At 37.7% G+C, this 12,374-nt stretch overlaps 1 protein-coding gene across 2 annotated transcripts in view; it reads left to right on the top strand.

Annotated features, from left to right (window-relative positions):
* Nucleotides 1-9,154, top strand: part of Sema3e (semaphorin 3E) — a 204,485-nt gene extending 195,331 nt beyond the window's left edge. Inside the window, exons 17-18 of one of the 2 annotated variants that reach the window (XR_007210076.1) lie at nucleotides 3,063-3,789; nucleotides 7,025-9,154. Coding sequence is in view for 1 of the 2 variants with exons in the window: in XM_048339921.1 (XP_048195878.1) it covers nucleotides 3,063-3,515 (453 nt within the window). In the remaining variant the exon portion in view is untranslated. Of the gene's footprint in view, nucleotides 1-3,062; nucleotides 5,038-7,024 lie in introns of those variants that run through there. The other variant, XM_048339921.1, reaches the window with a different exon arrangement.
* The last annotated feature ends 3,220 nt before the right edge of the window (nucleotides 9,155-12,374 follow it).

Raw genomic sequence — 12,374 nt, 5'->3', positions numbered from 1 at the left:
ATAAAAGTTAATTGGAAGGATATAGCTAGATATTTGCATTAATGTATCATGCCCTAATCTAAAGGTTAACAGGTGAAATGATGATAATAAGGGAAGGAAGACATGTTTGCAAGATATGAAGGAGCCTGTTTGACAAGCTGACACTTCAGTTGTTCAGGATGAGAAGTAGTCATCTGGAGAAAGTCCCTCTAGGAAGAAATAAGAGCAGAGATCCTAAAAATAACCAAGCTGGGCATGACAGAAAGAACAGAGAGAAGGAAGATCTGAGTGAATCTTTTATAAGACAAGGACCAAGAAACAATCATGAATCTAGCCTTGGGGTAAAAATAATGATGAGGACTGATACTTTTCTGAGTCAGCATTGATGAAGCCTTGATAAAAATTTGTGATGTGTTAGATGTGAGAAGTATAAATAATCAACAGTTGAGGGTACTGGGACAGTAATGAATGATGTCAGAACTCAGCAAGTTAGCAGGTCAGGGACAGTTTGAGTATAAAGACAATTATAGATAGTAAAGGATCATATAACTCAAAAATTTTAATTAGTAGGAAAATACTAGATTATTTATGGAGGCATATGATACACATTTTTAGGAAATAAAGAAACTAGTTTATCAACAGATGGATGGAAATACAAGATGAGATCAGTAAGAATGGAGATTGTGCCTTAAAGGGGATGGTGAATCTGAAGTAGCAAATAAATTGCAATAAAGAGGAGAATGAAGACACATGCAATGTTTAGCCACCATGTAAACACATTGGAAGTTATGCTGTAGAGTTAATGTCATCAGAAGTATTGCGTGGTCACACGCTACAGCAGCCACTAAATTTATGGACAAGGCTGGTGGTGGAGAAGGAAGTTGCTTGAAAGGTGGGGAACCAAGCTGAGAATGGGTCGTGTACCTCAAAGAATCAGTTCCCCAGGGCTAGAGGAGAATATTCTCACTACAGAATATCAGTAGACCAAATTGTTCTTATGCAGGGATAATGGCTCAGGGTGAAGGTCTCTCAGCTTCCTCACTGGAGAACCTTTGGAGTACATGGCTTCTATATTCATCCCATGGGAGTGTAGTCCTGTGAGTCATAAGAAGCTACTACTGAAGGCCTTAAGGAGCCTCTTTATCTCAACTACGTCACTCTGAACCTTTTGTATAACTTACCTACATGGTTGAAAAAAATGCCATTAGGAAGCCTCATTGTTTAAAAATAGCACCAATAAGAAGAATGTCATTTCTCCCTACGCAAAGTATCCTGTTTTTCTTGGCTATGTAGAAATTAATTTAATTGACCAGTTTTCAGTGAATCTTCAACCTTGCCAGTGTGATCAAGGCTTTACCGTGGGGACAAACTGGCTGTGGTCCTTCCTGGCCTCTATCGCCCAGTGGCTAGACTTTTCACCTCCATAGGTTTGATATTGTCATATATAAATTTCTTTATAGCTAGAACATATACAGAAATACATATTTCCATTCTATGTAGAAGTGCCATGGATAGCGCCATACAAACTATTTTTGCCAATTAACTTTCACTTAACCTCTACATCAACCCTTAAGTTACTGTATTTCCACTTTTATGATACCTTACAAATAGTTATTAAATGGTGATGCCAGTATTTGAATCAAAGTGTGCCTAATACCAGAATGTGAACTCATTGTATCTACTGGTGGTACTATAAGACCTGCTCATTGAAAGCCTGATTGTGCTTTTTTTTTTCCTGAATTATAATGATCACTTTCTAGATATGAAGGGCATAAGTTATTATGTAAAAAAGTAAAATAAAAAAGGCATTTGAGAACTGAATGAATGTTAACATTTGACATTTATTAAACTATAAGGTCTGTAGTCAAATTTGTATTTAATTTGTTTACTTTTTTATTCTCTAATTATGGATAGTCTTGTAGAAATATCAGGAATACTATAGAGTTAACTAATTGATATGTTCTTTCTGGTAAATAGAGACATTGAAAGACAGAGATTCTTTTTTGGGGGGAGGGGAGGGGGTAGAGGACTGGGTGGCTGGGTGTTGCACCTGAACTCTTCAACTCAAGGCTAGCACTCTAGTACATAAGCCACAGTGCCACTTCCAACTTTCTAATGGTTAATTGGAGATAAGAGTCTCACGGATTTTCCTGCTGAGGCTGGCTTTGAACTGCGATCCTCCGATCTCAGCCTACTGACTAGTGAGGATTACAGATGTGAACCACTGGTGCCTATCTGAAAGACAGAGATTATTGTAGAAGCATTGGTCTTAACTATTTGGTCTTAACTATAAAACATATGTTTTGTTTTTTTTTTTTGCATTTCTTAGCCTTTATTCTTTTTTTTTTTTTCTCAAATTTTTATTATCAAACTGACGTACAGAGAGGTTACAGTATCATACATTGGGCATTGGATAAAACATATGTGGGAATATGTACTCCATACTTCCAAAGCCAGAAGTTAAAAAAAATAAATGTGGGGCTGGGGATATAGCCTAGTGGCGAGAGTGCCTGCCTCGGATACACGAGGCCCTAGGTTCGATTCCTCAGCACCACATATACAGAAAACGGCCAGAAGCGGCGCTGTGGCTCAAGTGGCAGAGTGCTAGCCTTGAGCGGGAAGAAGCCAGGGACAGTGCTCAGGCCCTGAGTCCAAGGCCCAGGACTGGCAAAAAAAAAAATAAATAAAATAAATAAATAAATAAATAAATAAATAAATAAATAAATAAATAAATAAATAAATAAATGTGGCAAACTTTATTTCATCTTTTGAGTGATTATATTGAATTCATTAGGAGAAAATTATCTCACCTAGCCCTTTTAGATGACCGATGAGATGACCTCAAGTCCATGTTAAAATGGCTCCCGTGTAATCATGGAAATAAATTCATGACATACACAATTGATTTCCTTACCTTGAATATGTGAATGGATGACTTTCATGATATCATGATATCAAAAGAAAAAAAATCCAGATAGGTGAGAGAAGAGTTATAGATCGCTGTTTTATTACTTTACTGTCATTTCTTTTGTATAATACTCCAGTGTCATTTCCACCTTTTCTTTTTTTTTTTTTTTTTACAGGTTAAGACAGATGATAGAGTGGTTAAAATGGACCTGGGTTTGCTCTTTCTAAGAATACGCAAATCTGATGCTGGGACCTATTTTTGCCAGACAGTAGAGCATAGCTTTGTCCATACTATCCGTAAAATCACCCTGGAAGTAGTGGAAGAGGAGCGAGTGGAGGAGATGTTTAATAAGGACTATGAGGAGGACGGGCCACACCGGATGCCGTGTCCTGCCCACAGTAGCAGCCCGCAAGGAACAAAACCATGGTACAAAGAATTCTTGCAGCTGATCGGTTATAGCAACTTCCAGAGGGTGGAGGAGTACTGTGAGAAAGTATGGTGCTCAGATAAGAAGAGGAAAAAGCTCAAAATGTCACCTTCGAAGTGGAAGTATGCCAACCCACAGGAGAAGAAGCTGCGCTCCAGAGCCGAGCACTATCGCCTGCCCAGGCATGTGCTGGATTCCTGATGGGGCAAAACCAACTGCCTGCTCTGGGGAAAAAAAAATACAATGAAAACTTAAACAACAACAACAACAGGAAAATAACTACAAAGCAGCCAACTTCTTTCCATTGCTTTCATACAGAAATGACTGTAAAGTTGTTGCGATAAGTTATTCTGCAAACTCATCTGACTTGAGGAAACTCTCCGAATATTAACTACTTTCTAAACAAATTCATAATTGAATAGCTTCATCTTACATTTATCATGAACAGTGGCATAGCTGTAGTTTTGTGTATGAGGTGCATTTCCAAGGAAATTATTACTTTAGCTTTGCAAAAATATTAGAACATTGAAGAAAAATAAGGGAATTTCAGAATCATGGAAAATATGAATCTGTATGTTTTAATCTTTCTGAACTTTTCATTTCCAGGATGGTATAAAATATGCAGAATATCAGATATATTAACATTTTCCTCTGACTTTTCTGTACTTGTTAATTATTGTTTCAATGTCTAAGACTAGTATTTTAAGTAGCAGGTGTGTTTGTGGTTGCTGTAAACCATGAAAGGGAAATGTGGTCAATGTCAGGTCTGTGCTCTTCACAAATTATTTACCAAAACACCTAGGTTATGTTTCGGCTACATACCGTTAACCTGCCCTTCACATTTCACTTCAGTGTGGAAGGAAGTCAAGATAACTTTCTCAGAAAGATAACAATGAATGTCAAAGCTTGACTTGCCCATAAAATTAGAACTAAAGTTTTATTCTGCCCTCTTGTGGTCATATGTTGTCCCGTGTTTCTTTTTTTCATCCAGTGAGCAGTCTGGGCAAGATTTGAAAGCATATTGTAAGTAGATCTATCTAGTTCATTTTCAGAAAAAAGAAAACTAAAATATACAAGTATTTATATTTGTATCATGGCTGGAGGCAAAGATAATGTTAATAATTTTGACTTTATATGTCAAATATAGAGATATTGCAGGCCTGAAATGCTATTAAGACTTAAAAGTTTAAGCTTTTGAAAGGATCTTACCTGAGATCTAAAAGATATTTTGGAAGTATGCTTTATTTATTGCAAAAATATTAGGCATTTTGCTCTCAGATACCAAAATTTTCAGTTTTGTTTCAGCAAACAAGAAGACATTTTTCATGAGTTCATTTTACTACTGAGATTTTTGAAGCATTTTACCTTTTTTCCTTACAAATATTATCCAATGTTGGTACTTTTAATAATGTTTATATCTTGAAGTCGTCTTTATATTTTAAACAGTTAGCAGTTGCATTTCTAAAATATAGATTTCTGAGAAATTTTGTTGAGATAAAAAGTAAAAGCAGGAGGACCACACATACAAACAAGTTATAAATATTTACTTCTTCTATGGTAAACTTAACTATTTATTTTCAAAGTTACCTTATGAGCTATATAATTAAGGTAGAATGTTGAAAACTTATAATGACTTATAATTTCATTCTAAAATTAATTAAGGAAAATATTTCAAATAAGTACAAAATGTTTACTCAGATATGCCCCAACTTCTGAAGCTCTAATAAACATATGCATACAAGTTTGACTTTCTCTGAAAAAATCTACTTGCTATTTTCCCTAGGTCCACTGGTGGTCAATAATGTTCATTGTAATAATAAAAAATCATATTAGTTTTAAAAATGGTGCCTAATTTGCAAAACCATTCACACACCATAGATTCCTTACCAAAATTTACGTTGAAATACTCCTTGAGAAACTAAACCAGTCATGCAGTTTTCTGAAAATATTCTTCCATCAATGTATGAAAAGAAAATGAAGGGATATCTCCTATGTTCAATTTTAAAAGACAGAAGCAAGGCAGATATGGCATTAGTAGTTATTATTTTAATCAACACATATATAAACCCTTCATGATGATGACAATATTGTTGTGAATTACATGCTTGATATGGAAGTGATAGGGCTGCTAAAAACATCTTAATATGCTATGAGGCTTACAAGTTAAGTACACAAGCAAAACTGTTTGACTAAATCAAGATTAGTATTGACCAGACAATTAGAATATTATTTAAAATACTAAAAAGGATGTGAAAAAATTAATCTTACTCAAAGGTAGTATATGATTTATAAGAAATACAAAAATGTGGGGCATGGCTCAGGTAGTATAGAGCCTATAAAGCAAACACAAGGCCATAAGTTCATATAGTATGCCAGAAAATAAAGAGAATGGCAGAAACAGGAAGACAAAGAGAGATGGAAGAGAAGGGAAGGAAAGAAGAAGGAAAGAACAAAAGAAAAAAGAGACAAACTCCAAATTGAGAACTAAATTATATGTGTCTATATTCGATGTCATATTTTGTTAGCTGTTTTTCCAAGGATAAATTTCCTACCTCTTTCATTTTCTCAGATGCCCTCTCACTGTCTGGTCTCACACACAAAACATGGACCATAAGCATACTACATGCTTCAAGAAAAGTGTCGATTGGCCTTTCAAAGTACAAACCAATTAATCAGTGTTGCTCTATCTTTTGAGAATTTGAAACCCCTGAGCATTATTAGGCCTTTGTTCTGTCTGAGGTTAGAAGTCAAAATCAGAAGCTCCTTAGAAAAATGAAGAAAACTGTATACAGTTGAATCAGGCATTCTTCTGTCTTCAGCTCAGGCAGGTACATATCAGCCCTCTGCATGACTCAAGGCATTAAATATTTCACCATGGTCCTCCATAAATGACCTCAGTGAGGAAGAGAAGTCTTATCCTGTTCTTTAAAACCCACTGCATGAAGAATCACACCTCCATCTAGTCAGCTCCCTGCTTCTCCTGGCTCTCCTGTGCTTTCTGCTCAAGGAGAGGACCTGTGAGCAGAGTGAGTTCTAGAGGCTCACATCTTCTTTCATCACTGTCTCACCCAGACTCCTGTTTATTAGTAACAGAATCCTGGTCATTAGTAAGATAAGAGTTTCACAAGAGTTTACTTCATGATTTAGGAGGTCTTTTCCATGCCTAATGCTCTACATTACCCTCTCTTCCTCTCATGCTAATTGCTGAATATTTCAGTGAGAACCTCTTAACTTGGTAAAACAGGGATTAAAAATAGAAACACTAATAAATTTATTAAGGGAAGAGAAAGTCTTTGTTCTGTAAGTGGCATCCCATATGTGTATAGAGATGCATATAGTTTTTTGCTTTGTTTAGTTTGCAGAATTAGTTAAATTGTTAGACTATTTTTACTAAGTATTTGAGAGTCACTATAGAACAATGGGTTTTGTAAATCTTCATTGTGATCATGAACATTTGTAAGATTTGTACAATAAAATAAATCATCATGAGAGTTACTGGTAAGCATGAAACAAACACAGCAAGTGTTGTCCTTGAAAATGAATATTGCCTGTGACATCTTTAGCCTGCCAAATAGGTTAAGACAAGTATTAGCTTACAGATAATTGAGTCCTAAGAGAATGCTTCCCTAATCCCATTTTTTTTTTGTTTTTGCCTCATAGCAGAGTATCACATTGGGTTAGCTTCTAAATGACATGCTTGCTTTCTTCAGGCAAACAATTGCTGCATTTGATTCAGGCTTATTTAATCGAGTATGTTTATTTTATGTTGAGGATATCTATGGATTTGGGCTTTTATTTTAAGTTGAATGTTTTCTGTTTGTGCTTACTCTATATTGATATATTTTTGCACATATTGACTGTGGTATTATTTTCACTGGTTGTAAGACATGATACTTATCACATCATGTGCTGACAAGCTGCAGGGAACACAACAAAGTGTTTCTTTGAGCATACATGGCTCTGTAACTCCGTGATACAGAATTTGTCTGTACTATACTGTACAATTTGTATTTTGCTCGAGTTAGATGGAAGAAAAATAAATATTCATGGAACCATTAAATGCTTCCAGAAGACTACTTTCTGTTTTTGCTAACTGAGTTCAGGTTGCACACGTCAAACAAATGTGAATATATAGAATGCCAAATACACATTTACTTTAAGAATATAGGAAAGAGTTTCATTTGTCTTTTCTAAGTAGGAAAAAGACCCTTACTCTCCTTACTTAGCAGTGGTTGCATTTTCTTACACCATATCATAGTTTCAGAATCTGCAGCCAGAAATGCCTCTCATAGCTTCATCATCCAGATAAAAGATGAAAAACAAATGCTTTTCCAATAGTAACTATCTGAATGTTGATAGTTTTAGGAGGAAGATGAGGAGGAGGAAGAAGAGGGTGGTTTTCCAAGGCTTCAAGTTCTGTTTTAATGAATCTGAAGAACCATGTGCTCTACTGTTTTTCTAAGACCCTGGGGAGACAGTTTAAATAATTTTTAAGTGAATTTCTATGTGAGAGTTTTTGTGGGGTTTTTTTTGGGGGGGCAACTTTAATGGTATTACTATTTAGAGTACATTTTGAGATACCAAAACAGTTTGCAAGGAAATACAGTATGTAATTTTGGGTGTTAATTTGAGGGGTTTTTATGTTATAATATCATACAATATCTAAATCCTCAAGGATTTAATCATTCAGTTAATAACTCTTGGTCAGAATGAACAATATTTTCCTTCTACAATATGAAATCTATATTTGGTGATCCTATGCTTCCTAACAAGACTATGTAACAATGGGAATATGGCCAACAGAAACTATTCTTAAATTATTCTTTAAAAGTGAATTTGCTGTACCATTTTTAGTCTATCAGAAGTGGTATTTACAGATACATTCTTGGTAACAATCTGTAATTTAACTTGGAGTGTATTTTTAAATGTGAGAATGTCTCACTTATCTAATTAATTAATTCCGCTTAAAGAGGACTCACCTCGGGATACTGTGAATTCATTTATTCTGGTTTGTCATGTCTATATGTAGAGTAGCAGTCAAAGCATTTCTAAACAGGGGAGTAAGATTGTGATTCACTTGGCCATATTGTAATACAGCTCACTGCCAGAAGAAGTCTACCACAGAATGTCTTCAGAGAATCCACTAATAAGACACTCAAGTGAGGAAATTATTATTGGTATGTTACATATCGCTTTACCTTTCAAATTTTATTCTACCTTTCCTCCTTAAAATGACTGAGTTTTTATTTTCATTTACATCTATACACATAATACTACTCTCGTATTGATAGGTAAGGATGTTTTAGTTCTCTCAGGCTAATTAAACAGAAGCCAAATTTATATGTGCAAAGTCAGGGAGTATCCTCCTTGAGAAAGGGTGAAGATAGTTTTTCCTCTTATGTCTTTCTGATGGCAGATCGCTATGATAGATCCCCAGCTGAGATTCATATCATGAGTACAAACACTATTCACTTTTGAACTTTCATGTTTGAGATGACTTTTTTTTAATAAATCTGACCTCATGAAGTGCTTAGCTACATATAAGATCTTTATATAGACTTATATATGACTCCAATAAAAGATAATAATATGAGACCTTTGGAAAGCCAAACCTGATAGAAAATTGCATTGATGATAGCCTACTTTAAGTGAAATAAGCATTTATTTAAAAGGAGCAAGTTTTGTTATTCTGCTTTTATTACTCTTCATTGTTTATGTTATTAGCTATGTAATAGTGTCAACCTAATACATAAAACTACCTTCCCATCATATGAGCTTTGTGGAGGACAAACAAAAATTCAGAAATCACGGTGTACTGAGGAGGACTTGCCTAGACTACATGATTCAGTCATATCAACCAGATCCAAGAAGCCCTACTTCTGTGTGTGTGCATGACAATCCAGGTGACAAATAACATTTTATCTCATTTAAACATCTGTGTTTGGAAGTTCCATTGTTCGCAGTTTAGCTTATGTCCTAAATAAAAACAAATTGGAAGAATTTGTGAGGGAAGTATGAGTCTGCTATGTCCAAAATACAGCTGAAGTTGGTTACCTGTGGTTCACACCTTTAATCCTAGCTACTCAGGAAGCTAAATTCTGAGATTGCTAGCCTGGGCAGGAAAGTACCTCAGATTTTTTTTTTTTTTGGGGGGGTAGGGGTGTTCGGTCGTGGGACTTGAACTCTGGGCCTGGGTGCTGTCACTGAGTTCTTCAGCTCAACGCTAATAATACTCTAGCTTTTGAGTCACAGAACCACTTCCAGTTTTCGAGTGTTTAATTGGCATTAAGAGTCTCAGGGTCTGCCTGGGCTGGCTTTGAACCGCAATCCTCAGATCTCTGGCTCCTGAGTAGCATAGGATTAGAGGGGTGAGCCACCGGCGCCAGACTTCAAACAGACTTTTATCTCCAATTAATCACACACACAAAAAGCTAGAAGTGGTGCTGTAGCTCAAGTGGTAGAGTGCTAGCCTTGAGCCAAAAGAGCTCAAGGACAAAACCCAGGCCCAGAGCCCCAGACCCAGCAAGGGAAAACAAACAAACAACAAAAAAACCCAACCAATAACCAAGGATCAGGTGGAAGTTATGGTGAAGCATATTTAACTTTAACTCTGAACCAGATGGAAGCTTACATTTTTTTCTCCTGGTCCAGTTTACTTGTAGCCATGATTATCTGATAGAATACATCCAGCAAAACATCTATTCTCTTTCTATTGAACTGAACCTGAATCTATACAGCCTTTTAGAAAACTAATTGGCTTTGGGAAAGTAATGATATCAGCCCTCACTACCAAGGCAAGAAGAGAGCCATATTTTTGATGTGATATTCTAACACAAGATTATATATATATATATATATATATATATATATATATATATATTCCCATCAGAGTAACTTAGTTCTTCCCCTAGGCACTTTAATTAAAATTGCCAATCTTTTTATTATCCCTAAAAGACAGAAGACCTGAGGCTTATAAAACAACACCCATTTGCCCAGGTAAATTATTTCATTAGAAGTTGTCACTTACAAAATGTCAGAAAAAATAGTGCCAGGGGTTTTTAGCCTCCCACGCTCTCCTGTCCTGCAGGAGAGACGGGATAGCACACCCCATGCAGATGGGTCCAGGAAGAGGGTAAAAGGGCTTACAGACTGCCACCAGCCCCCCTCTCTACGGAGGACAGACAGTCCAGGAGCCAGTCAGCGCTAAGACTCGTTTAATGGTGGCAATGAGCTGTTCTTTTAAAGGGGTCGGAGGGCGGCGGAAGGGGAAGGGTATGTTCACCTATGTAGGGGCTGGGATTTGATGCCTGAGCTGTCCATCAGGGTGGCGCTCGAAGGGATCTCCCTGAGGGGCGGCCTACATCTACATCTCAGCCCACAGGACCGCCTCTGGGTTCCCCACCAGGCGCCCTCTTGGCTACACGTGGTCCCAAGGCTGGGAGGCAGGGCCAGCTAGAAAGAAAATGTCTGAGAAGCAATATTTACATGGTGTAATCAAAGATTTTCAAATATTTGAGTTTTTGAGTTACACACATGTTAGGTTTTTAAAGTAGGTAGCCGGTAAAGGAGAACGCCACGCGGTATTCAGGCAGGAGAGAACGTTTATTACCGAACTGCTGGCCTGTGGCCAAGATGATCCATGGCCGGAGAGAAGGGAGAGAGAGAGAGAGTGACCCCCACCCAGCCCTGCTTTATTTAGGGCAGGGGCAAGGGGTGTGGCCAGGTGGATTAGGAGGTGACCTCAGGGAAAGGGGAGGTAACTGCCTCCAGGTCTGCTGGTTACCCAGGTAACTGGGTGGAAACTTAATGAGGTGGGGGCATCTGCATGTAGCCCTCAGGGAGAGGACCTAACATTCCAGCCTTTTAATAGTAATGAAAAAGGACGAAGACTCTCTCTGGCTGCTTCCTGCTGGCAAGGGGCGTCGGCATTAGGGGTAAAAGGCAGAAATGTGGCCCCTCCTGGAGAAGGCGAGCAGCAGGGTCCCTTGGTGGTAGATGCCAGTCCTTGAATGAAGCCTGGAAGAAGTCTCATGAGGCAGGGGCTGGACAAAAAAATATATTAATGCAAAAGGAAGGGTTTAGGGCACAAAATTAAAAATTGGATTACTTGGACAGTTCTTATACTCAGGCATGGACATTAGATGGACAAGTTACTATCTCTTGATCCCCCGGCTCTGATTAATTTTGAAAGGGCAAGACAAATGACTCCATTTAGGATGCGATCATTTTCCTCTTACTCCACTCCATGATACTTGTTCCCGGAACTGGCTGAGTCCCAGTGGTCTAGGTGCTTGTTGCTGGGATGGCTTGCCCCAGTTGGCATTCACAGGATTTGAACTCAGGGCCTGGGCACTGTCCCTGAGCACTTCTGCTCGAGGCTAGTACTCTACCACTTGAGCTCCACTTCCAGCATTTGGCTGGTAAGAGATAAGTCTCTTCAGCCATGCTTCCAGCCTGGCTCTTTGCTGGTTAGTTGGGAGATGGAGTTTGAGAGATTTTCTTCCCGGGCTGGCTTCAAACTGCAATCCAAGGCGTCTTTGCCACAAAAGCCCTTTTTTATTTCCAATTAAAACAAGGAGACCAAGGGGACTAGAGCTTACCTGTACCTTGTCAAGAACTGACCAAATACTTGCCAGAATTCTGCAATGACAAAACTCAGTAGATGTGATGAGTTTTAGCACAGATATATAGCTAGATGGACATACTAACAAATGACATTTACACAGACATACACACTGTGCACATAGGTTTCACAGCATGCAAAAATGAATTTCAGCAGTAGACTCTTTTGGAATTCCAATAGTAAATGACTTCTTTTTTTGCCCAATATTTTAGAACCACATGTCGGTTAGAAAAACAATTTTGCTAGCAAACAACAATTTTCAGATTATAAAATGGAGAAACCATATTTTGATAAACTCCAGTGGGATGCCATGTTGAGGGGGGGTGGCAGGAGGACACAAACACACTAATAGAGAACACGTGGCATGGCATAATGGCGCCTGAGCTGGTGCCTGTTAAACCCAATATCCACCACGTGGTCAATGCTAGAGAAAAGAA

Source organism: Perognathus longimembris, chromosome 2 (assembly GCF_023159225.1).
Source record: "Perognathus longimembris pacificus isolate PPM17 chromosome 2, ASM2315922v1, whole genome shotgun sequence".
NCBI lineage: Eukaryota > Metazoa > Chordata > Mammalia > Rodentia > Heteromyidae > Perognathus > Perognathus longimembris.
This window is presented reverse-complemented; position numbering and strand designations above follow the sequence as displayed.